The 24,083-nt window shown below is 35.7% G+C and overlaps 1 protein-coding gene across 2 annotated transcripts in view; it reads left to right on the top strand.

The window, feature by feature from the left end:
- Positions 1 to 349: 349 nt before the first annotated feature.
- The window catches only part of LOC111144758 (HECT and RLD domain containing E3 ubiquitin protein ligase 4), a 122,997-nt gene continuing 99,263 nt past the window's right edge, over positions 350 to 24,083 (top strand). For both annotated transcript variants that reach the window (XM_022499201.1, XM_022499200.1), the window contains exons 1-2: positions 350 to 642; positions 2,493 to 2,798. In XM_022499201.1, the coding sequence (XP_022354909.1) occupies positions 2,573 to 2,798 (226 nt within the window). In that variant the 5' untranslated portion in view covers positions 350 to 642; positions 2,493 to 2,572. The remainder of the gene's footprint in view (positions 643 to 2,492; positions 2,799 to 24,083) is intronic.

Raw genomic sequence — 24,083 nt, 5'->3', positions numbered from 1 at the left:
AGACAACCAAACCAGAAAACGGAGTCTTCTTCACTAAAAGGCCAATCAGCGCGCCGACACTTTGTTGCAAGACACGCCAAACACCTCTACTTGGCTTTCGCAAACTTCTGCATTTGGCGTTTTCCTCTCAAAGCAACGCAGAGCCGACACTACGCATGCGCGCGAGTCGAGGTGCCCTGGGAGGATACTGGCGCAGGCGCGCGGGCCGGGAAGTGGGCGGGCTCGCGCGCGTGCTCTGTGGTTCACTTCCGGCCTGCCCCTCCCCCTCCCCGCGTAGCTACCTTCCCCCTTCTCCCTTCTCCTCCCCAGTCTCTTCCCCAACTCTCCCCACCCCTCGCGCTCTCCGCCCCGCTTGCCTCCTGTCCTTCCCCGCCCGCTCCATCCGGGTCGCTGACGGCTGTCTCTAGACTGGACAGCGGTGGCTGCTGCTTTTTTCTGGGTACCCGGTAAAGTTTCACAGGAGCCGGGGAAGGGAGCTGCGGAGCAGCGGCACCGACGCCGGAGGAGCCCTGGTGTTCGCCGCCACTGGCTGAAGAAGGAGGGTCCAGGAGCTGGAGACCTGCCTCAGCTGCCGCGCTGCCTTGCTCTCGGGGGAGGCGCCGCCCCCCGTCGCCCTGGGCTTCTCCTGCCTTGAGGGGCTGGGTGAGTCGTTGCCCCGGTGGGTTCGGGTGCGTGTGACGGCGTTAGGGAGGGGGCAGGCCGGGCTGGGCGGGTTCAGGCCGGCCTGGCGCTGGGTGCTTTCTCAGCGCTTCCTCGGGGTGGGGGGCGGGGGACGAGGACTTTGTTGGTGCTCTCTGGCCGGGGGGCTGAAATGTCGCACCTCCTTGGGGAAGGGCCTCCCTGGGACTGAGGCCCGCCGAAGTGGGGAGTCTTGTCGCCTGGCCTCTTCGGCTGCTGCGAGCGGGCGGCTGCCGTAGTTGAGTGATCGGCCCGCGGGGTTGGGTGTGTGCAGACGATTTCACTCCCCTGGTTCCCCTAGGCTGATCTGAGTGCACGTTCAGGGGATGATGGGAATAAAGTGCTTCTCATTCCCCTACCTGTTGCTGGTGAGAGGACGCCTTTCTCATACCTCTGACTTTTTAAAGAAAAGGATGATAAACGATGGTTAAACCTCATGCGCTGAAATCAGAGGTATTTTTCAGTCCTCTATTCTTTAAAAAAAAAAAAAAAATACGGCTAGACAATGCAGAACTCTCGGGAACCATCGAGATCCGATGTCCCCAAAGAATAAAATCAAACTTCTCTGAATGGATAGGTCATGGAATGGACAGCTTTGGTAATTGCTAGCTCGAACGTAGGAAAGTTGGATTTTGAAACTTCTCAGGTTCTGTGTAAGGAATATGGGTGACTGCAACGGGAATAAGGCTGACTTCCTGTAATTGTTATTTAGTAACGTGATGTGTTTAAAAGTCTGTGTGGGTTTACAAGAAGGGTACTCTTTTGATACGTGTCTTTACAAGGGAAGAAATACTCAGCGTACTGGAAAGTTCTACAGATTTCGCCTCCAGACTATCAATGTCCCATCCCCCATTCCTGTTCTTGAAAAATCGGCAGTGCTAGGGTTGTTTGCAGTTTTTTCCCATTTTCAAATACTTGTCATAGAGGTATAGATAGATATAGATTGCCCAGGGGAACTGTTTTTCTGTCACGGTTGCCATTCGTAATAGAAAATGTTGAATATGGGGGAACATCTTGATACTGAAACTCCATATTTTGTTTTGTGAGTATATAATTATGTACATTGACTTAGTTTTAAAAATTAAATAAGTGGTGAGGTCGGAATGTTACTGTTTTGATATATAAAATACATTTTTTATAAATAAAAATATAAAAATAAATTTTTACAAATAAAAATGTATTTTATAAAAAATACATTAGACGAGTGTCTTAAGATTTGGCGAGAACTATACTTTTCTTTACGGCCTCTTAGTGTGAATAATCGGAAGATCATTTAAATTGTGGGAAATTTAAAGTTTCCATTATTGGTTTTATTTCTGTTACGAATAAGAACTTCAGTTGTTTGCTGATACAGAGGTAGGTATTAAAAGGTTTAATTATGTTGTGACTTGAAGGAGATTGCAAGGTTTTATGTTTGTGTAGTTGGCAAAATTTTTCATTATGTGTCTACTTGATTTTGGGGTTAGTGGATGGAAGTTTTATTTCTTGCTCAATAAAATGATTTAAAGTGAAGCAAAAATTGATATCATCAAAGTACTATTTCCATTAGATTAGTCACAAGATAGCAAAAAGTCAAAACTGGTTAATATGTTCTAAATTTTACAAAGAATTACAGAGTGAAATTTTCTGTAAATGTTTCTGTGTATTTTTAAAAATCAACTGCTTGGTTTTTGAAACTGGGTGATAGTTATGTAGTGTATTATAAAATAGATTTCATGTTTACTGTGTAGTAATTATTGTAGCATAGCACTTGAAAGAACAATTATACATCATGTTTCCTTTGAAGTCATATTAACCTTTTTGTATCTCCTCAGACATAGGTATACCTCCAACTTTCCAGTGTTTGAGAAGGAAGTTTTTTTTTTGAAACTGGAAGACCAAAAGAATTACAAACATGTTGTGCTGGGGAAATGCATCTTTTGGACAGCTAGGTTTGGGTGGAATTGATGAAGAAATTGTGCTAGAGCCCCGAAAAAGTGACTTTTTTGTAAATAAAAAGGTCCGAGATGTGGGATGTGGACTCAGACATACTGTATTTGTTCTGGATGATGGAACAGTGTACACATGTGGATGTAATGATCTAGGACAGCTAGGTCATGAAAAATCCAGAAAGAAACCAGGTAAGTTGAAAATTTTTTTGTCTGCTCTTTCTAATAATTATATCATGTAAGTTTGAAATGTCAAGTAATTTCTCTAGTCCTAAACCCGTATTTTTTTTATCAAGCTTTAAAAGCAAACTAGGAGTTAAATACATCCTTTACATTTGCATGTTTCTAAATACTTCATTATCTTGTGGTTTTATTATTTTAAACTACTGTTGTTATAAACCCTTATTGTATGAAGCTTCGGTTTCAGAATATAATTATGGGTGATGTAAAGCAATAGAGAAAACCAGCATGCCACTTGGATACCTTTTCTCTTGGACAGAGTATATAGGTATAGAGCATATAGAATGTAGGTCCTGTGTAATAAGTACTATCAGCTACTTTGGCAGATTTTAAATGCATAATTGATTGTGTTGTTTTCCATACATCAGAAAGAAAAGTAAATAAGATGGAAGCTTGCCTAAAATATATTCTAATTTTTCTGTTCTCCCTATGGTGTATGAAATACATAATTTTATTTAGTTTAGTTTGAAATATCTTTTATTCCCCTAATTTCCAACTTTCAGGTAGCAGCACTAGCTATTAAAAGTTTTGTGACTGTGATTATGTACTGATTTTGTAGTAGCGGTATAAGCCAAATGTAGAATAATTTTTAGTGTAATGAGAATTTTGAGGGATTTGTTCACATGTCATGTTCTCTTTTCCTATATGTAGACTTTAAAATAAGATATTATCACACTTAGAAATATTGTTATGTGAATTTTGCTTTCAATTATGAATACTAAAAGTTAATTCTTAAGATGGTAAATTCAGATAAGACCACAGCTGTACTGATTTATAGTTTCTTCTTTTAACTAACAATAATGGCACTTAAATATTTTCTATGGGATTATTTTTCTTTACCACTTTATTATTTAAGTGGTTTCTATTGTTAATCTACTTTTGAGAGAATAATGTAGATATAAAATAGTAGGATATTAAAGCATGTTATTCATCTTTCATATCATCTCACCACCATGCCAAACCTCACCTTTCTAACTTGTAAAAACTGTGTAGTTTTCATCCTTTCTTTGTTGGTAGGGTCTTAATCTTTTTCCTTCTACCTTAATTTGTAATTTAAGTCTTTCGGATGAATGGTAGCAATCCTTAATACAATAGGTTTAATTATTGCAGAACTCAAGGTAAAGGGGCAGCTGTCTTGTACTCTACCTCACTAAGAATATTTTATGGAATCTTACCAGAATTTCATAATCTCAGTGATTGAGGTTGTCATGTGTAGACACGAATCGTAATTTATTGATATGTATTTACTGTCACTGCTTCAGAGGCAGATGTATCCTTTACCTTTTTTGCTTAGCTTGGAATGCTACCTCACATTGAAATTGTCATGGTTTTGGGGCTTTTTTTTTTTTTTTTTAAATACTTAACATGCACCACAGCAATAATTGAACAAATCTGTGTATTGCTTTAGTAGTTTCTGAGAGGCTACAGGACAAGTAAAAAGTACGAAGCCAGCATGTATAAATTGCCAGTATAGTTACTGAAATTTACTAAAGTTTAAATATCTTACATTTTACCAAGTATCTGTTTTGTGTCCAGGACAAGGATAGAAATTGTGCATTAATAGTACATGTGTTTAACAGCTTTTAATTCAGCGGGTAAGATTCTGAGAAACTTAACTAGCCGTGAGAGGTTTTTTTGTGGTCATGTTGACATTGTGATGGTTGCATTGTGACATTTATATCACTGTATTGATTCATCTTGGAAGCATTATTTGGTAATATAAAGTTGGAAGGGTGGGTTTACCTAATTTACAATACTTCTTCAGGATTGCCTTATTGTTCAGGGTAAACTTACAGACTAGAAAAATGAAAAAGGCATCAACTTTGTCTTTGAAAAATTTGGAGCCTGGGTTGGGAGTTGAGGCATACATAAATGAAAATACCTAGAGAGGATTGAAGGTTGACATGACATGATACGTCCCTTGAAACTGGGAAATTTAAATGATGGGAAGTGTCATTGTGGGGTAGGTTAAAGATTTCTGGGAGAAAATGAAGTCTTAATTTTAACTCAACCCTTCATCACATAAATAGCCAGAAAATAAATCTGGAGCTGAAATAGTTTAGTTTTAAAGGAGAAGAGCCTGATCTCGAGAAAAGCTTTCTACTGGAAGTCCACGTTCAATGACACATTGAAGTCTATCCGAGAGGTAGGAGAAAGTAAAAGTTTGAAAGGAGGTAGTTGCTCTGATAGGGACTTTTCTTTTAAACTCAGTTTTTTTTTTTTAAGATTTTATTTATTTATTTGACAGGGAGAGATCACAAGTAGGCAGAGAGGCAGGCAGAGAGAAAGAGGGAAGCAGGCTCCCTGCTGAGCAGAGAGCCCGATATGGGGCTCAATCCCAGGACCCTGGGATCATGACCTGAGCCAAAGGCAGCGGCTTATCCCAGTGAGCCACCCAGGCACCCCTAAACTCAGTTTTGATTTAAGGTTTTTGAGTGGAAACTTTTAATGTTTTTAACTAAAATTATTCCCTTGGGAAGAATTCTTTAATGATTTAAATGTATTCCTTCCTCAACTTTTTTTTTTTTTAATTTGTGAGTTTGAGTACTGAATTAGAAGGTAAGGAGTTCTTATTTAATTGGTTTTAAAGTTTCCAGTTAATTGAATGAATGAATGAATGAATGAATTGAATTTCTAGGACTATGTAATAAACGTAATTCATTTTATCAGGCTTTAAACTGACAGCATACAGAAAGGAGGGAGCTAGGAATTATTTCCTTGTAGATAATGGCTTTATAAGCATATTAAATATTCTATAATGAAGAGTGGAAGAGAAACAGGTGGCTTCATTCATTAAGGATAAGCTATTCTTCAGAGTTATCATAATGTACAGGAGGACTCAGGCTTACCGTGTAGTAAATAGATTCAGCCTATGGCCTATTGGGAGAGGTTTCCATTCTGAAAATTTTAGGAACCACATGGGAAAGATTCACCAATACCCTTTATTATACACCAAGAGTATAGATTGTGTCCATGTTCATCTCCGTTCTCTTGTATATGTATGCCCCTTGATATCACTTCCAGCTCTTTCTGATTATTTCTAGAGGAGTGAACATCTGTTTCACTTCCATGTATGTATTTTTCCTTCGTAAGAGTTTTTCAAAACTTTTTAAGCTAGTGGCTCTAAGTTTTCTTAATTCGTAGCTAAAGGTAAATATATTTGATCTTTAATACGCTAGACCAGTCCATCTAAATAGTTTTATTTTTGTATTTCCTTCCAAATTCACTTCTGAATATTTTAAGATAATGTATAGGTGGTGTAGGTGGTGTACTTTTTTTTTTTTTAACAAGATCATTTATTCACTGTATATTCAATCATAGATATTACTCGGTAACCATGGTCCTAATGTTTTGCACATCTATTTCCACTTATTTCATGTTAGAAATACTACTAAATATTTTATGACCATAAGTTTGTAAAATAATGTGATATAGTCCTCTTAAAAATGATTGTTTTAATGGTCTTTTGTGGTTTACAGAGTTCTTTCAGTTAGATTATCTCATTTAATCCTCACAAGTTCTGTGCGGTAGCTAGGGCAGGTGTTATAGTCCCCATTTTATAAATGAGGAAAACTGAAGTAAAGTAAGATTTAAAACACTAACAATAATAGGCTAGCAAATGTTAAGGGAGCACTGTGTATCCTGTGGTTTTTACCTTTATCCCATGAAGGTTTTCCCATGCCATATTTAGTAAAGAATAAAATATTTATTCACGTAGGAGGAAACTAGTTTCCGTCAGTATTTTAATGTACCTCCAAGGGTTAAAAAAAACTCTTAAAATTTTACTCTTTTATAACTAATGTTATACAAGGAGGATGTATTTTATTATCTCTTCCCTTTTGATGTATAAATTCAGAAGGAAATCATTTTAGGAACTGTATAAGAAGGTTGAGAGTCCTCTATTTTCAAGATGTAATATGCCAACATAATCTAAAAATTCAAATATATGTATTTCATTCCTGAACTGAAGACTAACTTGATTAGCAAAGTTAGCAGCAGAAAACGTTTTTAATGTATGATAAAATTAGTTGTAGCTTATGCTCAACTTTTCTACAGAAGTTGTAAAAATCATGAGCATTGGTTTTTTTTTTTCCCCTGTATCCCAAAGTGGTGATTTCTACTGTTGGGTCAATCCAATGAAAGCATTTTGGTCACATAGCAGTAATTACTTGCTTGCCTTTTTGCTACATCATTTTCTGACTTGCTTTCTCTGTTCATAAAACATAAATCTATAAATGAACTTTAAAAAAAAAGTTGAAATTAAAAAATAATATAGGAAAATAAATGTATAAATACGTGAAATAAAATTGTTCACGTAGATTAAAATTACCAAATTATCCCACATGTTTTCTTACTGAACCAAAGCATATAATACCAGAGAAGCTTATTATGTTTTATAACTCCCTAATTTTCATAATACTTTCTAAGGATGAGAAAGATGTGGATGATATGAAGTCTTGAAAAAAGTAATTACTTGGGTCAGGAGTGGAGACTTGCTTTGGACACTTTACTTTGAGGAAGGTTAGTGCCCAAGAATCACAGTGTCAAGGGTAGGGAAAAAAAATCATAATGCAAACAGATGACTACTGTTAGAGAGATGTATAATAATACTTTACTTTGTGTAGGACCCTACATCTGAGGAATTTCAAGAGCATTACACAATAACTCATGGTTCCTTTCAAAATGCTTGTGACACAATTTGCAAGAATTATCCTCATCTTAGGGGATAAATTTACGGAGAAATGGCAGCATAAGTTGGTAAGTAACTTGTCAAAACAGCAGGTGACTGGTGAACATCTATAAATTGAATCTGAAAATATAAGTCTACCAGTCTCCTACCTTATTCACTAAATTGTTCGTATGTTTAGAATTATTTACAGTAATATCTTCTGTTTGAGGCAGATCAAATACTAATTTGTTTCTTTGCCATTTTATGTGATGGCCTGTTGAAATAAATCATTATTTTACCAAGATGCTTGCTTGTGTTACCACTTTGGTGTACTTCATTGTAACCTTGTGTGGTATGAGGAATACTTAAACAACTATGGTAACACCCAGTCTTTTCTCTTTCTTCTGTTATATATCATATTCTACTTCCCTTTGTTGTCTAATGCTTTGCTGTGCTGCTATCCAAGATCCATAGTAACTACCAGATGCGATTGATTTGGTGTCAGCATTGGAACTTGGATTAGTTGTATTAAGTGCCATGTAGCTCTTTGTAGGATGCATTGGTTTGATTAATGCTTTATAAAACCTTTAATCCACAAAGAAGACAATGAAAGAAGTAGATGTCTAACCTGAGCAGTTTGACAAATACAGGCTTCTTTAGCAGATTTAGAACCAATGATTTTTTGGTTTGTGTTTGGTATATTGGTGGGTTTTTTTTTTGTTTGTTTGTTTTTTTTGGATCTGATTCCTAGTGAACCACTTTCCTTGAAAGAATAGGAGTATGGTAGATTTCAATTTCCCAGTTGGGGGAGTTACCGGGAATTCTGTTGCGGGTGAAAGCTTAGGTGGTCTGGTTTCCATCATCTTAGTAAGTGTTCTTAGGGTTCTGTGTTCCCAATATGTCATACAAATGTGTAGTACTATTAAAGCTCATTTCTTACAGACCCCATGTACTTTTAAAATTGCTTTGAAGAAGTAAGTCTCACTTCATAGATACTTAGTTTTCCTAGGCTTCTAGAAAGCATATCAGGTACTTGGGTATTTATCAGGTATAGGTACATACATATTAAAGAAAACCTAATAGAGGGCATGTATTCATGTATTGTTGCAAGGGCTTTTTGTGCTAGGATTGTGTTAGTGAGTAGAAAAGTGGGAAGCATTAATGAAGAAACCATATTAAAGGGCCCATGATTTATTCCCATTCAGCTTCTTTGGATCTTTTTCATGCTGATGGAATTAAGAAGACAGTAGTTATAAAGATCTATTATTATCTTAATGAATTGTGATAGTTACTTTACATGCAAGAAAAACCTGTGCTGTGTATAAATGTGTTTTTGGAATTAATATTAATAAGGGAAGTTTTTTGAATATTGGTGGCTCAGCCTTCAAACTATAATATTTGCATGGAATTATGCTTTTTTCTTCAGTTCCAGGATGGCAGAAGTTTAGTTGAGCTTTTGTTGGCCTTATAGAAAATTCTCTAGAGTCCTTTAATGTTATGACATTATTTAAACTATCCTAATTATTTTTTTATTAATATCTGAATTTAGTTTCATTTTTTTTCTTTTGCTAGGTGTCCTGCTATTCTGAAATAACACATTTTTAGTAGTTCATAGTTTTTTCTAATTATAAAAGTATTTCATGTTCTTGGTAGAGAATTTGAAAAATACAGGCAAGAAAAAATCAACCATAATACCATCATATACAGAGAAATACTATTGTCATTTAACACTTTATCTATATTCCTACATGTTTGTGATCACAGACTGAGAGTATATTTTTATATCTCAATTTTTTGTTTCAGTAATAATTAAATAAGTATTTCCCCATGTTTTAAAATATTGTTTAGGGATATTGTTAATGATAGTTTAGCACTTCATTTTAACGTTCCAATATTTGCATTCTCCTGTTTTTTGGAATTTATTTCCAGATTTTTGTTATAAATTATGACACCATGTGTTTATTTCAGTTCAGTCTTTATTTGCTTCTCTGTTAATTTCTTTAGGAAAAAGAATATCTTTAATTTTAGCAAATCTAGAAGAAACAATAACTGTATTTATTTAAACAAAATTAAGCATAGCTGTGCCTCACCCTTCAAAGTTGATAAAGCTAAGAAGATAGTTGTAAATGAAAATTTTAAAAATGTATTTATTTGGCAGGCTTTTGAGTATAATGTGATGAATATCATTTAAAGAACCAGAAAGGAAGATGAAACAAGTGCAGAAATAAATAGAAATGCATATAAAATGTGCTAAGTGTTATAAGATGCATAAACAGATTACTGTGTACAGAGGAATATTGTAACCATTTGGAATGGAGTGGATTGCCTATAGAGAAGATAGTATAGTAACTAGAAGGATATGTGGTATTTCAAGGAGGAAAGAATGAAGAGCAGTACTTTATAGGTAAAGCAGCTCAAATGGCATTTGGCAAATTGGAGGCCTATTAAAGGATGAGTAGTCCAGTTAACTGAAATGTCTGAGAATGTGAGCAAGAAGGTTAGAAAGGTAAAATTGAGCTCAGATTATTGAATCAAATTAGAGAGCTTGAGTTTAATTTGGTGGATATCCACTGATAGTTTCTAATGAGAATTAACAGGTTTTATAAAGGAGGGGAGAGAATTTAGGGGTAAAGAAATCGGGCTGTTACTGATGGCCCTTTAATACAAGGGAGCAGTTATATCAAGAAGAGTTTAGGGAGGCAGAAAGAACTGACAGGCTTGGTAACCACTTACTTTGGTAACAGTAAGGTAAAGGGGGAGCCAGGTGTGATCCAAGGTTGAATCAGTAATTAATAGAAATGTGGATTCCAAGGAGAGAAGGAATGTTAGAGAAAAAATACGATGAGGTGAATTTTGTTTTGAACTTGGTAACAATATTCAGTGATCAACAAATTCAGTACTGTAAGTTGGGAGAAAGATCAGCGCTGAAGGCATGAGATGTTTTATTTCCAGTTTTTTTTTTCTTCTCTTCAGTACAAAGTAGGCTAACATTTCAACTCTAAATTTCTCCCTGATTCCAGCCTATTTACTTGAGTAATTAACAATCTGTCAACAGTACTTAATTTTGTGTTTTGTGGGGACTATTTAAAGCACCTGGTGATGTAACACCTTTGTAAAATTGAAATATTTATTTGCCAGGTACCATCTGATAGCTCACTCATTTGAATTTTATTGAGAGGTTCATTTGCTTATTTTTGCTTAACTGACACAGACTCGCTAATTATGCGTGACTTGATTCCTTCCAGGTTTTACTGGAAACAAGTTTTTTTTTTTAAATCACAGGATGCAATCACTACAAGTTATTTTTGATTCCAAGGAGAGCTGAAATAATTGTTAATATATATTGTATATGCACTGGCATGTAGGCAAGAGCTGCTAGAAAATGTGTCCTCAGATACGCTGTTGCTTCTGTGAAAGGGATAAGGGAATGGGGAAGGAATAGCATAAGGCTATAAGAGGAGCAGAATTAGGAGCATCTGAAAATAATAGCATGAAAGTTTAGCTGCTTTACCTGTTTTGAAGAAGCTTGTGATTTTTTTTTTTTAAGTATGGCATGATGAAAGTAGAGCTTAGATTGCTTCCCACAGTTGGTCCCAAGTATGTATTAATTAATTAGCGCATGTATACTTTGATTTTTGATCTAGGTATTGCTTACTTATAGATTTCATAGCTAGGCATTCTAACAGAACAGACATAATAGACCTGAACTTATCTTCTGGAGAGCAATTAGGTAAAAGCCTGACAGGTTGGTGTTACCAACACCAACATAGTTTAGTGAATATAGGTCTATTTCTACACTGAGTTGGGGAGTTGAGTAAGCCTCTGCGATTGGAAATATAGAGGAAAGGAGGGAACACATTAGAAGTTGGTGTGACAGTGTAAAGGGAGAGGAAAGATAACAAACCTCATTAACTAGAGAGAAATTTAACAAATATTTTTGGAATATATTATTTAGATACTGGAATGCTGATATTTAAAAATAATAATGGCAACCACCATTATGTGCCAGGCACTGAGCTAAATCCTTCATACATTATCCCAGAATCATAAAACCACTCTACAAAGTACATATTAGCTCAATCTTGCTAGTGAGGGAAAAAAAACTTGAAGAGGCTAAAAATTTGCCCCAAATCAAAATTTAAATGTAATGAAAACAAGAACCAACTAGATGTTACCACTGAAAGAAAAGACACCATTTATAATAGCAAGAGAAAGATAAAATGACCCTGGAGTAACCTAAGAAGTGTGCAAGACCTGTATGAAGAAGACTTGAAAGCATTTGAGGGACACAGAAATGTTAGACAAATGGGAACCATGTTTGTTAAGTAGGAATGCTAATCTAAGTAAATCTGTCGACATTTTCTCTAAAATTAATTTGTCATATTAAGGTGATCCTAATAAAAATACCAAAGTGGTTTTTTTTTTTTTTTGAAGGCCCTAGATGAATGGATTCTCAGTTCTTATAGAAAAATAACCAGGAAAACTATGAAAAATAAGAGCAGAAATATGTAACATACTTTATTTCATTTTTTAAAGATTTTATTTATTTATTTGAGAGAGACAAAGTAAGAGAGAGCAAGTGAGTATGGTAAAGGGCAGAGGGAGAACCAGACTCCCCACTGAGCAGAGAGCCCAATGCAGGGCTTGATCCTGGGACTCTAGGATCATGACTTGAGCCAAAAAGACAGGCACTTAACTGACAAAAAGACAGGCACCCAAGTGCCCCAATATGTAAAATATTTTAGTCTTAATAGTTACAACTGCCTCACAAATAGATGTATTAAACAGAATATAAAGCCCAGACATAGACCTAAATCACCTCAAATCAGTGGAGAAAAATTCAGTGGGGCTGTTAATAAATGATCTTGGAAAAAAGGAGCATCATCTAGGGAACAAAGAAAATTTGGATTATTCCCTCACGCCATGTATATATTTGGATAAATTCCAGATGAATCAAATACTTAAATGTAAAGACTAATGATAAATCTGCTCAAAGAAAACATGGACAAATTTGTTTATTAACTTGGAGTCAGGAAAGCCTGACAGTTGTGAAGAGGCATATCAAAGCAAATTATATGAAAAAAGTTGGTTAGGTAGAAATCACTATAAAGTTAAAAGACAAATGGGAAAATATTTGACTCAATCAAAATGCTAATTTCTTGTATAGAAAGCACTCTTAGAGATTGACAAGATGAAAAGAAAATAGTCTAGGGGTGTCTGGGTGGTTCAGTGGGTTAAGCCGCTGCCTTTGGCTCAGGTCATGGTCTCAGGGTCCTGGAATCAAGCCCTATGTTGGGCTCTCTGCTCAGCACGGAGTCTGCTTCCCCCTCTCTCTCTGCCTGCTGCTCTGCCTACTTGTGATCTCTCTCTCTGTCAAATCTTTGAAGAAAAAAAGAAAAGAAAATAGTTCAGTAGCAACATGGTCACAGGATATGAACAGGCAGTTCACAAAAAGGGAAATATAAATGACTCTTAAATGAGCACTCCTCAGCTTCATTCATATTAAGAGAAGACTACACTGAGGTACCATTTTTTTTTTTTTTTTAACCTAACAGGTTAGCAAAAATCTTTAACTTTGATAATAGAATAGCTCCTTCAGCCCCAAACCAGGGTTTTAGTTTCTAAGGTTTTATTACTAATGGTCATCTGCAGGTCCAGGAGCAGATGGCACTCCTGATATTGTCAGGAGGTCAGCAGTCATCTAATGTTATGTTACAGTGCCTACATCATTCACCTCACTTCATCTCATTGGTAGGCATTTTATCATCCTACATCCTCACAGAAGGGTGAGTACATTACAATAAGATGTTTTGAGACAGGATGAGACCCCATAACTTTTATGACAGTATGTTATAATGGTTCTATTTTATTATTGTTAGTCTCTTACTGTGCCTAATTTATAAATTAAATATTATGTATGTATAGAGAAAACAGTATATACAGTATTGATTACCATCTATGGTTTTAAAATGGAACCTACTGGGCCTCAGGATATATCCCCTGGGAATAAGGGGAGGGGACTGCAATATCCTCTGTGGTGAGGCTGTCAGTGAAGAAGTATTCATAGATTGTTAGTGTAAATTGGTAAACACTAGGAGGGTGTTTTGCAAACATATGTTAGGATTGAAATGCACATGCCCTTTCTTCAAGAAGCACAAGAATATAGCTCTTGCTCTGATGGCTCCATTTGTACTTGTGCAGGATGGCTCATTGACATATTAAACTGCAACACTGTTTATAATTGCAAAACAATAGAAACAACCTTGTGATTGTCTGTTGGGAACTGGTGAAATAAATTGTGATTTCTTCAGTCAGTGTGATGTAATGCTATGTAATTGAGAAAAGAATAAAGGAGTTTTTTGTGTACTAATATGTGAAGATCTCTAAGATATACATCTTTAAAAAGAGTGAGGTATATAACATTTTATAGAAAATTATGTATTAAATAAAATATGAAAAAAATATTTTTATTTGCCTATACATACATTTAAAACACCTTGGAGGAATACATATATCTAATAATAGTGGTTACCTTAGTATAGAGGTAAGATAAGGGATGAGAACTAGGTTGAAAGAGGATGATGATTGGTAGACCTAGATTTTCACTGCATACCTTTTTTAAATTTTAATAATGTAAATACACTATCATTATTTTTAAATAGGCTCTGGAATTAGAGTGCTTAGATCCAGACTGACTTATTAGCTGTGTTTTCTTGGGCACATTGTTTAGCCTGACTGTGCTTAAGTATTTATTTCTGTTAGGATAATCATGCCACATTCTTAGAATGGTTGTAATGGTTAAGTAAGGTAACACAGTGAAAAGAATAGTGCCTGGCATGTGGTGAGTGTTCTCAATGTTTCTTAAAAGAAAACTGCCATTATGTCTGGTGGCGCAGTTGGTTAATGACTGTCTTTAGCTCTGGTCATGATCCTGGAATCCCAGGATCCAGTCCCACATGGGGCTCCCCACTCAGTGGGGAGTCTGCTTCTCCCTCTGACCCTCCACCTTCTCATGCTATCTCTCTCGATTTTTCTCTCTCAAATAAATAACATCTTAAAAAAAAAAAAAAAGAAAACTACCATTAATATTAGAGTAGGAATTTAATTTTAGGTCTGTCTTACACTAAAAGTGGGCTATGTGCTGTTTGTTTTTGCCTTTAGGTAGACAATGCACATCTTTTATTTTAAAACTGAACTTAAGGCATTTATTCCACAAACATGTCTTCCTACTATGCCCCAGATATTGCATTAAGCATGAAAATACTTCTGTCTTCTGTTACCTTGTTGGAGCTCATATTATGCCAAATTTTCAAAAGTATGCCAGAATTTTTTAAAAAATTGTTTGTGATGTTTAGAAGAAATGCTGTATGGGAACAAGATATAAAATGAATTGAATTCCTGGGGCGCCTGGGTGGCTCAATGGGTTAAGGCCTCTGCCTTCGGCTCGGGTTATGGTCTCAGGGTCCTGGGATCGAGCCCCACATGGGGCTCTCTGCTCGGTGGGAAGCCTGCTTCCTCCTCTCTCTGCCTGCCTCTCTGCTTACTTGTGATCTCTCTCTTGTCAAATAAATAAATAAATAAAATCTTTAAAAAAAATGAATTGAATTCCTTTACCATCAGACTTTAGAGATATAGTGGATACAGAAAAATAAAAGAAGTAAAGATCCTTTTTTATTTCCTGTAAGAAGCACATAAATGTTAGAAGTTAGATTTATCATTATTTTCAAAAGTTTATTCAGTGATGAATAATTAGAAAATATCTTAGTCCATTCAGACTGCTGTAAATTAGTATGGTCTGGGTGGCTTAAATAGCAGATGTACATGTCTCATGGTTCTTCAGGCTGGGGAGTCCAAGATCAGGGTGCTAGCAGATCTGGTGTCTGGTAAAGCCCTGCTTCTTGGTTCATAGAGGGCCACTCTCTCCCTGTATCTTCACATGGCATGAGTGAGCTCTCTGGGAAAGGTGCTAATCTCATTCATGAGGGTACCACCTTCATGCCTAATCACCTACCAAAATCTCTACCTCCTAATACCATGGCATTGTGTGTTAGGATTTCAGTATATGAAATTTGGGGAGATGGAAACATTTGGTGTATAACAGAAAGTGTAGTTTGTGTACTTACATTTTGAGGAACATAGACACTTGAATAAATTCTGCTTATTCACACTTTTAAATTCTGCTCCTCCTAGAATGATAGGCTGTTTAAAATAAATGCATTTGGTTACACCTTTCTATTCTTACTTTGCATTTATAGTTATAACACCAGTCTGCCTAAATAGGGTATCCATAGTTTATATGGTGTCTTGACTATAGGAAGGAGAAAATCAGGAAAGACAAATACACATATTTATGAAATTACAAAACTCATAAAAATGTGGAGAAAAACATTTTAAATGGAAATGGTTATACTGTAAGTTAGCTATGTCCGTCTCTCCAAAATAAACTACAAAACAACTCTTCCTTGTTTATTAATGTTTTCTTGAACTCACTTAGGTTCAAACCTTAGATTCACCTTAGGGTCTGCTTCCTAGCCCATAACACCGACATTGACTGAGTTGTCAAATCTTACTCATTGTTTTTTAAATAACTCTCCCGTCTTTTCATTTTTTTGGTAACTGGCTAAATATTTGATGTTGAGCTAGTTATTTTAAACTTTCAGGCCCTTAGGTTCCTCTTATCTCAAGCTAAAATTCCTTTGTTTTCATTCTAGTTAGACCGTTACTGTCTATGCAGACTGTGGCAACAGCTTTCCTACTGATCTCCCTGCTCTAGTTCATCTTTGTAATTCTGGATTATTCTTTCTCCGGCATATTCTGTTTCTGTCTCTTGAATATTGCCCAGCTGAAGGACTATCCTACATCTTTATGATCACTTTTATAAGAATTCAAGTCAAATATTTTGTGTGGTATCAAGCACAGTTACCTAGCATTCAGTAAATTAATAAGTTGCATTTCTGTCTTCCTATTGCACAGAATTATTTGGGTAAAGATCTTATCTACGATGTCAGTTCCTGCAGGGTAGAAGCCTTTCTATATCTTCATTACGATAGTGACAACACTGGTACATACAGAAGGGACCCAGGAGTTTGTTGAATAAACACATGTTCAGTGTATTTTATTGGATGTACCATAGGAAGAGAAGAAAACTATAGTTTTTTTTGTTTTTTTTTTTTTTTTAGGATTTTATTTATATATTTGACAGAGAAAGCACAGGCAGGGGGAGCGGCAGACGGAGAGAGAGAAGCAGGCTCTCCACTGAGCAGGGAGCCTGATGTAGGGCTTGATCCCAGGACCTTGGGATCATGATCTGAGCTGAAGGCTTAACCACCTGAGCCACCCAGGCACCCCGAAAATTATAGACTCTTAATGAACTTGATGGCCATCAGTGATGTTATAACCAAAATTGTAAAATTTTAAATTGTAAGAATGTACATGTTGGGTATAGTATGGTTAAAGTCAGTGTGGCCGTAAGAGGACACAAGAATGAAGTTGGAAGAAGTTTATTATATTCAGATTCAAGAGAAGGGGAGTCACATGCTGCACAGCCATAGGGGAAAACACTAGGGTAGTAAAGAGGCAGAAGACGAGAGCACAGGGGAGATCTTAGATCATGGCCTTCATTGGGGTTTCCTTGGTAAAGGCATCCTGGGCAGAATAAACATAAATAAAGTTTGGATGGGCTAATTTGGTGAATTCCTCCAGGTTTGGGCTGTAGGGTTGGTTTTTAGTTTCCCGCTACCTGGCCCTGGGGTGATTTAGGGTAAAGGAAATAGTGGCTTGGTGTGTGAGTTAGATAAGGAGATAGGGACTGGTTGGTATGCTTATAAAAGGCATGCTTGTGGGCCAGTTGTTATCTTTAGGAATTAGCTAGCCTTGGGGAGGACCATCTCTTCTGGGGTCTCTAAGCCTCCTGCTCCCCAAATGTCAGCCTCAGGAATACAGAAAACAAGAAAATATAGTTAATGTGATTGGTCCTTTGATGAATGGATGTCAGATATACAAGAATCTAAAAAAATAGTAAAAAACTCTGATAGTATATTCTGAGGGTTCATTCTTGCTGGTCTTGAAAGCAAAGCAGCTATTTGATTGATACTATATTTATACTGGGGTCTTTATATATGAACTTCTTTTCTCCTCAAAGCAGTTAATTTCAGTGGTTGCCAGACATCCAGAAAGGTCTTTTAATTTTTTAAAGATTTTATTTATTTATTTATTTTAGTTAGTTAGTTAGTGCAGGTTGGGGAGGGAAGGGCATAGGGAGAGGGGGAGAGAGATCTCAAGCACTCTCTAAGCTGAGCACCGAGCCTGTCGGAGGGACTTGATCTCAAGACCCTGAAACCATGATCTGAGCCAGAATCAAGAGTTGGACGTTCAACTGGCTGATCCACCCAGGTGCCCCCAGAAAGTACTTTTCTAAAGAAAAAAATGTTAAAAAAACCCTAGGTATAAGATTTTAAGTATATTTTAAAAATAAATTCTTGAAACATGACCTTGTTATTTAATATTTAAATATTAACGAAGGGATGGCAGTTCAATAAATAGGGAAATGTTTATATCTTAGTGCCTTTATCTGTGAAGTAGGGGTGATGGTACACCTGTCTTACGGTATTATGAGGATTAAATGAGAGTAAATAAAGTGCTTAACACATTGCCAGGCACATAATAAACTATGTATGCTATCTGTACACCTGTATGTAATAGAATGTATAAAAGGGGTACAAATTTGTGAATATCTGTTACAATGAATTTTATAATTTAATTAGTTCTGTCTCCATAAGAACATTATTTTATTGTGAGCTGTCAACTAAGGCATGTAAATTACTTTATGTTAACTTTAGTTGTTATCAGGGAACTCATTAAGATGTTTTGGTGACTGTGGGTTATACCATTCCATATTCCTATTGGTGGTGATTTTAGAGAAAAAACATTTTCATGTAATTTTTGTTTTCGTTTTTATTTAGTTTAGATGTTTAGTTTTATTAATTTGTCTTATTATATGCATTGTATTACAGTTCCTTTAAAAAGTGTCAGTGAGCGGTAATTTCACTGTAGGCGTAGAGTAGTACATGCCTTGAGTGAAGTAGCCTTTTGGTTATTATCTCTGTAATAAAATTAGCACTATGGTTATTTAAAGGGGGAAAAAAACACTCTGAATTATTTATCAGTGCCATTCCCTAATTCCAAGTAATTAATGTCTTCATCTTTAAAAAGTCAAATCATAAAATGCATCAACTACACATATGGTTCTTTAAACAAAGAATAGAATAAGAAAAAGCCACTTGTAGATAACCAGTATTGACAATTTAGTATTTATTTTTTCAGTATTTTCTCTGCATATATATTGGGGCTGTGTGTGACATTTTCTTAAATAAGAATGAGGTTATACAAATTTCATACTAATGGTATTGCATAAACTTTAAATTTTTAGAGGTGGATTTTAAGTGTACTTTCCATTGCTCTAGTTAAGAGTTTTGAGAAATTTGGAGAGAAGGGAAAGGAAACCCATATTTATAGCAACTAATGAGGATTAGTAGGACAGCATTTTGAAACTTAAGCTCTGGCAGAATTAAACTTTTAGTAAGAAGTTGAAATGGTGTTTTTTTTAAATGAGCTATTTATTTAGTAAAGTTTATTCCTTGAGACCTCAGTTTTTAGTTGTTACCGAATTACCGTGCTTGTTGCTATCCATAACAGTATTGTTTTTTATTTTTTATTTTATTTCTTTTAAAAGATTTTATTTACTCATTTGAGAGGGAGAGAGCACAAGCAGGGGGAGAGGCAGAGCGAGAGGGAAAAGCAGACTCTGAGCTGAGCAGGGAGCCAGATGCAGGGCTTGATGCCAGGACCCTCAGCCCCTGAGCCAAAGACAGACGCTTAACCATCTGAGCCACCCAGGTGCTCCTGACAGTATTGTTTTTTAGACATTGATAAACCTGAACAACATCAGCAAAGATTTTTGTTCTCTGTATAAAACATTGATGGTTGTTCAGCCTCTGTTGGAATCCGTTTTTTTTTTTTTTAATTAAAAATATGTGTAGAACTTTATTAAACTTGTTGACAACATTAAGAATTAAGGTTAATTGTGGCCTGGGATCTTGGTTGGTAATTGTACTTTCATACCAGATAGTCCTTGATTTATGAATGAATTATGTAGGGTCCTCTCCTAGCTTTTGGTGGTTTGCTGTCAGTCTTAGGATTTCTTCATATGGTATTCTTCCTGTGTGACTGTGACCAGAATTCCCCTTTTGAGGATTAGAGGCCTACCCTACTCCCATATGACCTCATCTTAACTAATTATATCCTCAGTGACCTTGTTTCCGAGTAAGGTTGCATTCTGATGTACTGAGGATTAGGACTTAAACATATACATTTTGGGAGAACACATATCCTATAGCAAGATTTTGAGATCCGTAGGTGAAAAGAGGATACAGAGTAACATGATAGTGTTCAAATTTTCTTCAAATCAGCTGTTTTAGGATTTTGAATAAGCAGCTTTTAAGAGATGATAGTTATGAATGTTACTAATGTTGTTTCTGTAGTATGTAGTACCTTTGGATCCAGGAGGCAGTACATTCCTTTTTGTTTTTTGAGAAGACAGTGCATTCTTTACTATTAGTATTTTTTGTTTATAAGATTCTCAGAGCACATTATTGATTATATCTTTTTTTTTTTTAACATTCATTTATTTGAGAGAGAAAGCTTGCACATGCAAGTGGGGTGGGGGCAGAGGGAGAGAATCTTCAACCTGACTTCCCGCTGAGCATGGAGCTCACCCCTCAGGGCTTGATCTCAAGACCCTTGAGATCATGACTTGAGCTGAAACCAAGAGTCAGATGCTTACTGGACTGAGCCACCCAGGAACCCCTTGCTGGTTATATCCTAGTATCAGGTTTAAACCCTGGTTAGCAAAAATACTGCTAATAGACCATCTTGTGTATTTTGTGACTGGTTGTCTAAGGTGAAGTGTGTATGTTTACTGTTATTAAATCAGCCTTGGTCAGTCAGTAAATATTCACAGGGATTTTATGGTCATTCCTGGACACACACATATGCTGAACTGCATTAATAATTGAGTCTCCTGATGTCCACACTCCCAGCTGAGGTTCAACAAAACAGTGCTCTGCTTTCTTGCTTCAGCTCTCATACTGTAAACAAATATCCTTTTTGCAGTATATTTAGTCCCACATATTTTACATTTTTAAACTTTTTTGGTGATTTCACTGTTTAAAATGACCTCTTGAGTGTAGTACTAAAGCTCTATCTGGTGTTCTAAGCACAAGAAAGCTGTGATATGCCCTACTAGATAAATACATTGAAGCATGAGTTATAGTGCTGTTGGCTGTGAATTTAATGTTAGTGAATCAATATGTATTAATTATAAGATGTCTTTAAGCAGAAACACACATTAAACAGGTTACGTGTTGATCAGTTCATGAAAATGTGATCAGAGGCTTGTAAGAGCCTAACCCTGTATTTTCCCTGGGGGTAGTGTTTCAGTATTTGGAAAATAAGTATTTGTGGTGAGTTTATAAACATAACTTTTGTCCTATAATGAGAATTGATTATATTCTCAGGTAGACTAAAATAAACAGACTAAAATTGTAAATGGAACAGTGATGGGGTTTCCTAGAAGGATGGTGCCATGAAATAAATCATCAATGTTTAACAGTTACTGTTTTCTTCATACATTGTGCAGAGTTTTATACTAGCTTTTAAGAAAATGAAAGAAGTCTTAAGTCACTGTCTTTGTAGCTTTTATTCCTCTTTTTTTATAGCTTTCATTGAGTACAAATGCAAAATTGAGAATGCAAGATTTTTTATTTCTGTCCATAATGACAAAATTGATGGAGGAAGATGTTTCACAATTACTGGACAAATCACAAGGTGAATGTAGACCATCACTGTATGATAATATGAAATTGATCATTTAAGTGTACTCTTAAACAGTGAGTCTGGAAATAGTGTGCTACATGAACTCTTAATATATTGCTTAGGTCCTAAAGGAAATAGGATGTTTTTATCCAGTTAGTTATTCAATAGGAAGGATTTTATCATGTAACATTTTGCAACAGAACCTAGATCTATCCTGTATTCCTAAAAGGATGTGCAGCTGTATTCTTCTTTTACAGTATTTGTGCCACAAAATTTATTTGACACAATTTGTTTATGAACAAATGCTGAAGTCAGATATATATCCAGAGGTAATTGGGAGGAAATAGATGATGTTGAAAAACGGTCATTATGTTGAACATTTTAATTGGTTTTTATGTCTAAAAGTGGCTGTATTTACATTTATGTAGTAAAGATGATGGCTTTTTCCTCCTTACTAAAATGGTGCACCATTAGTTTTCAAAAATACTGCATTTTTACAATGTAAGTATAAGGACAACCAGAAGTAATGATGACCTAGGACTTATTAGAGATGTATTTAGAATATATGTGCTATCAGTATTTACAAGGTAGATATGTTACATCTCTCTTGTTCTTTATATTTTGTTTTTGCTCCTGTCTCTGAATAACATATTTTTTCTTTCTCAAGGTAATCTCCACCACTTGTTTTCTTTGCCCTTTAGTGCCTCCCCAAACTAAATGTTCTTTGAGCCATAAATACTCATATGAACACAGTGTTACTCTTCTCAAACTTTATATGAGCATTTGAAGCATAAAAAAGGTGGAAAGAATAACACAATGACCAACAGTTAACACTTACCACATATTTTATCTGTTTTATATTTTTTAGAGGGATAACTTCTTTTCTGAACTATAGTTGACTATAATAATCATATGCCATTATTAAAACTTTAGCATGAATTTTAGCATCATACGTTCATAATTCCAACATTTTCTTATAGCCTCTCTTTATCAAGGGAATCGACTGTTTAATGGGCTTGCTTGGCAAGTTTTTCTTTTGCTCTCTGTCCTCTAACTTACATATTCATACTAATTCTAATTGAAGTGAGTTTAATTCCCACTTATTCCTCCTTTTTCTCTATTAATTTTGCTTTGAGAGTCAAATGTAGCTTAATGATTAAAATTTGGTAGCATAGTACGTGGTACATAGCAACTAATGTTAGGTATTGAGTTTGGTATGAATTCTGTTTTCTTTCTCAACAGATGGCATCACCGAGTTGCGCTTAGTGAATTTTTTGTTTGTTTGTTTTACTGGGTTCATTTATTCTTCCTTTATTCTTGCTTACCGTTGACTCTCTTTTCAGGCAATCTTGTTTTAAGCATTCATCTATGTAATTTCATTAGGTTTGAAGTGTCTTAGTATACCACTGATCTGACTTTCTAGTATACTAGGAATGGGGATATTGAGGATATTCGTTTTGATGAGCCATTGGGAAAAACAGTAGTTTGAAAGATTTGTACAGGGATGTTTTGAGTTTTGTGTGTTTGTTGTCTGAGAAGCCTATATTAAATGCTATTTCTGGGACATATAACCGTTACTATGTTTCTTTAATCGTGTGTTTCTGAAGTAGCTATCCATTCTCAGAATAGGTATCTCAGTAATTTGATGGGACAGAAATTCTGAAAGAACCAAGATTATGTGTCTTGAATTTTTAGTATGTAGAAAAAAATTAGAGTTCATGTTGGTTTCAAAATGAAAACATTGGTTTTAGTACATGGCTTTAACTATTTCCTCTAACGTTGTATTTAATTAAGTTTTATTTTTTGTTTGGAATAGACACATATGTACATGGTTCAAAAATCAAGGTAATATAAATACACATTGGGAAGTTTTGCTCTTACATTTGACTACTGTATTTCCCCCTCTACCTGCATCACCTGTAAATATGTTTATTAGTTTTTTTGTATATCTTTTCAAAATTTTTTTATGTAGCTATAAGTAAGTATAAATATACTTATTCTTACCTCTTACACAAAAAGTAGCAAATCATTTAGTATTCCACATCTTGATATTTTTTTCTCTTTGCTTATATACTCTTGAGGTCTTTCTGTATCCGTATGTAGTTTCCTTATTATTATTATTATCTTGTTTGTGGAGCATAATATTCCGGTGGGTAAATGGAATCTTTTACTAATGGATATTTGGAATATTTCGAGTCTTTTCTTATTATATACAGTGCTGCAAATATAATACACATTTTCACACATACAAACAAACACATGTACACATGTGTATTTGTACTCTACCTTCCTGGGTTCTCTAGCTGGGGCCTGTCTAGACAAAAGGCAGATTAACAAGAGAAAAATAAACAAGTTTATTTTTTATTTTTTATTTTTTTTAAGATTTTATTTATTTACTTGACAAAGATCACAAGTAGGCAGAGAGGCAGAGAGAGAGGGAAGCAGGTTCGCTGCTGAGCAGAGAGCCCGACGTGGGGCTCGATCCCAGGACCCTGAGATCATGACCTGAGCCGAAGGCAGAGGCCCAACCCACTGAGCCACCCAGGTGCCCCAATAAACAAGTTTATTAACACATGCGTTGAACTTACACATGGGACCCCAACACATGTGTTAATAAACTTGTGACGAGTAACTCAAGTGATAGAGCATGGGCTTACACAGAACAAAAGAACAGGAAATTTTTAGAGAAGTAACAG

The sequence above is a fragment of the Enhydra lutris genome, unplaced genomic scaffold (genome assembly GCF_002288905.1).
Source record: "Enhydra lutris kenyoni isolate GAN:26980312 unplaced genomic scaffold, ASM228890v2 scaffoldscaffold12, whole genome shotgun sequence".
In the NCBI taxonomy this organism is placed as follows: Eukaryota; Metazoa; Chordata; class Mammalia; order Carnivora; family Mustelidae; genus Enhydra; species Enhydra lutris.
Note: the sequence above shows the minus strand (reverse complement) of the source record. Positions and strands in the feature narration are given on the sequence as shown.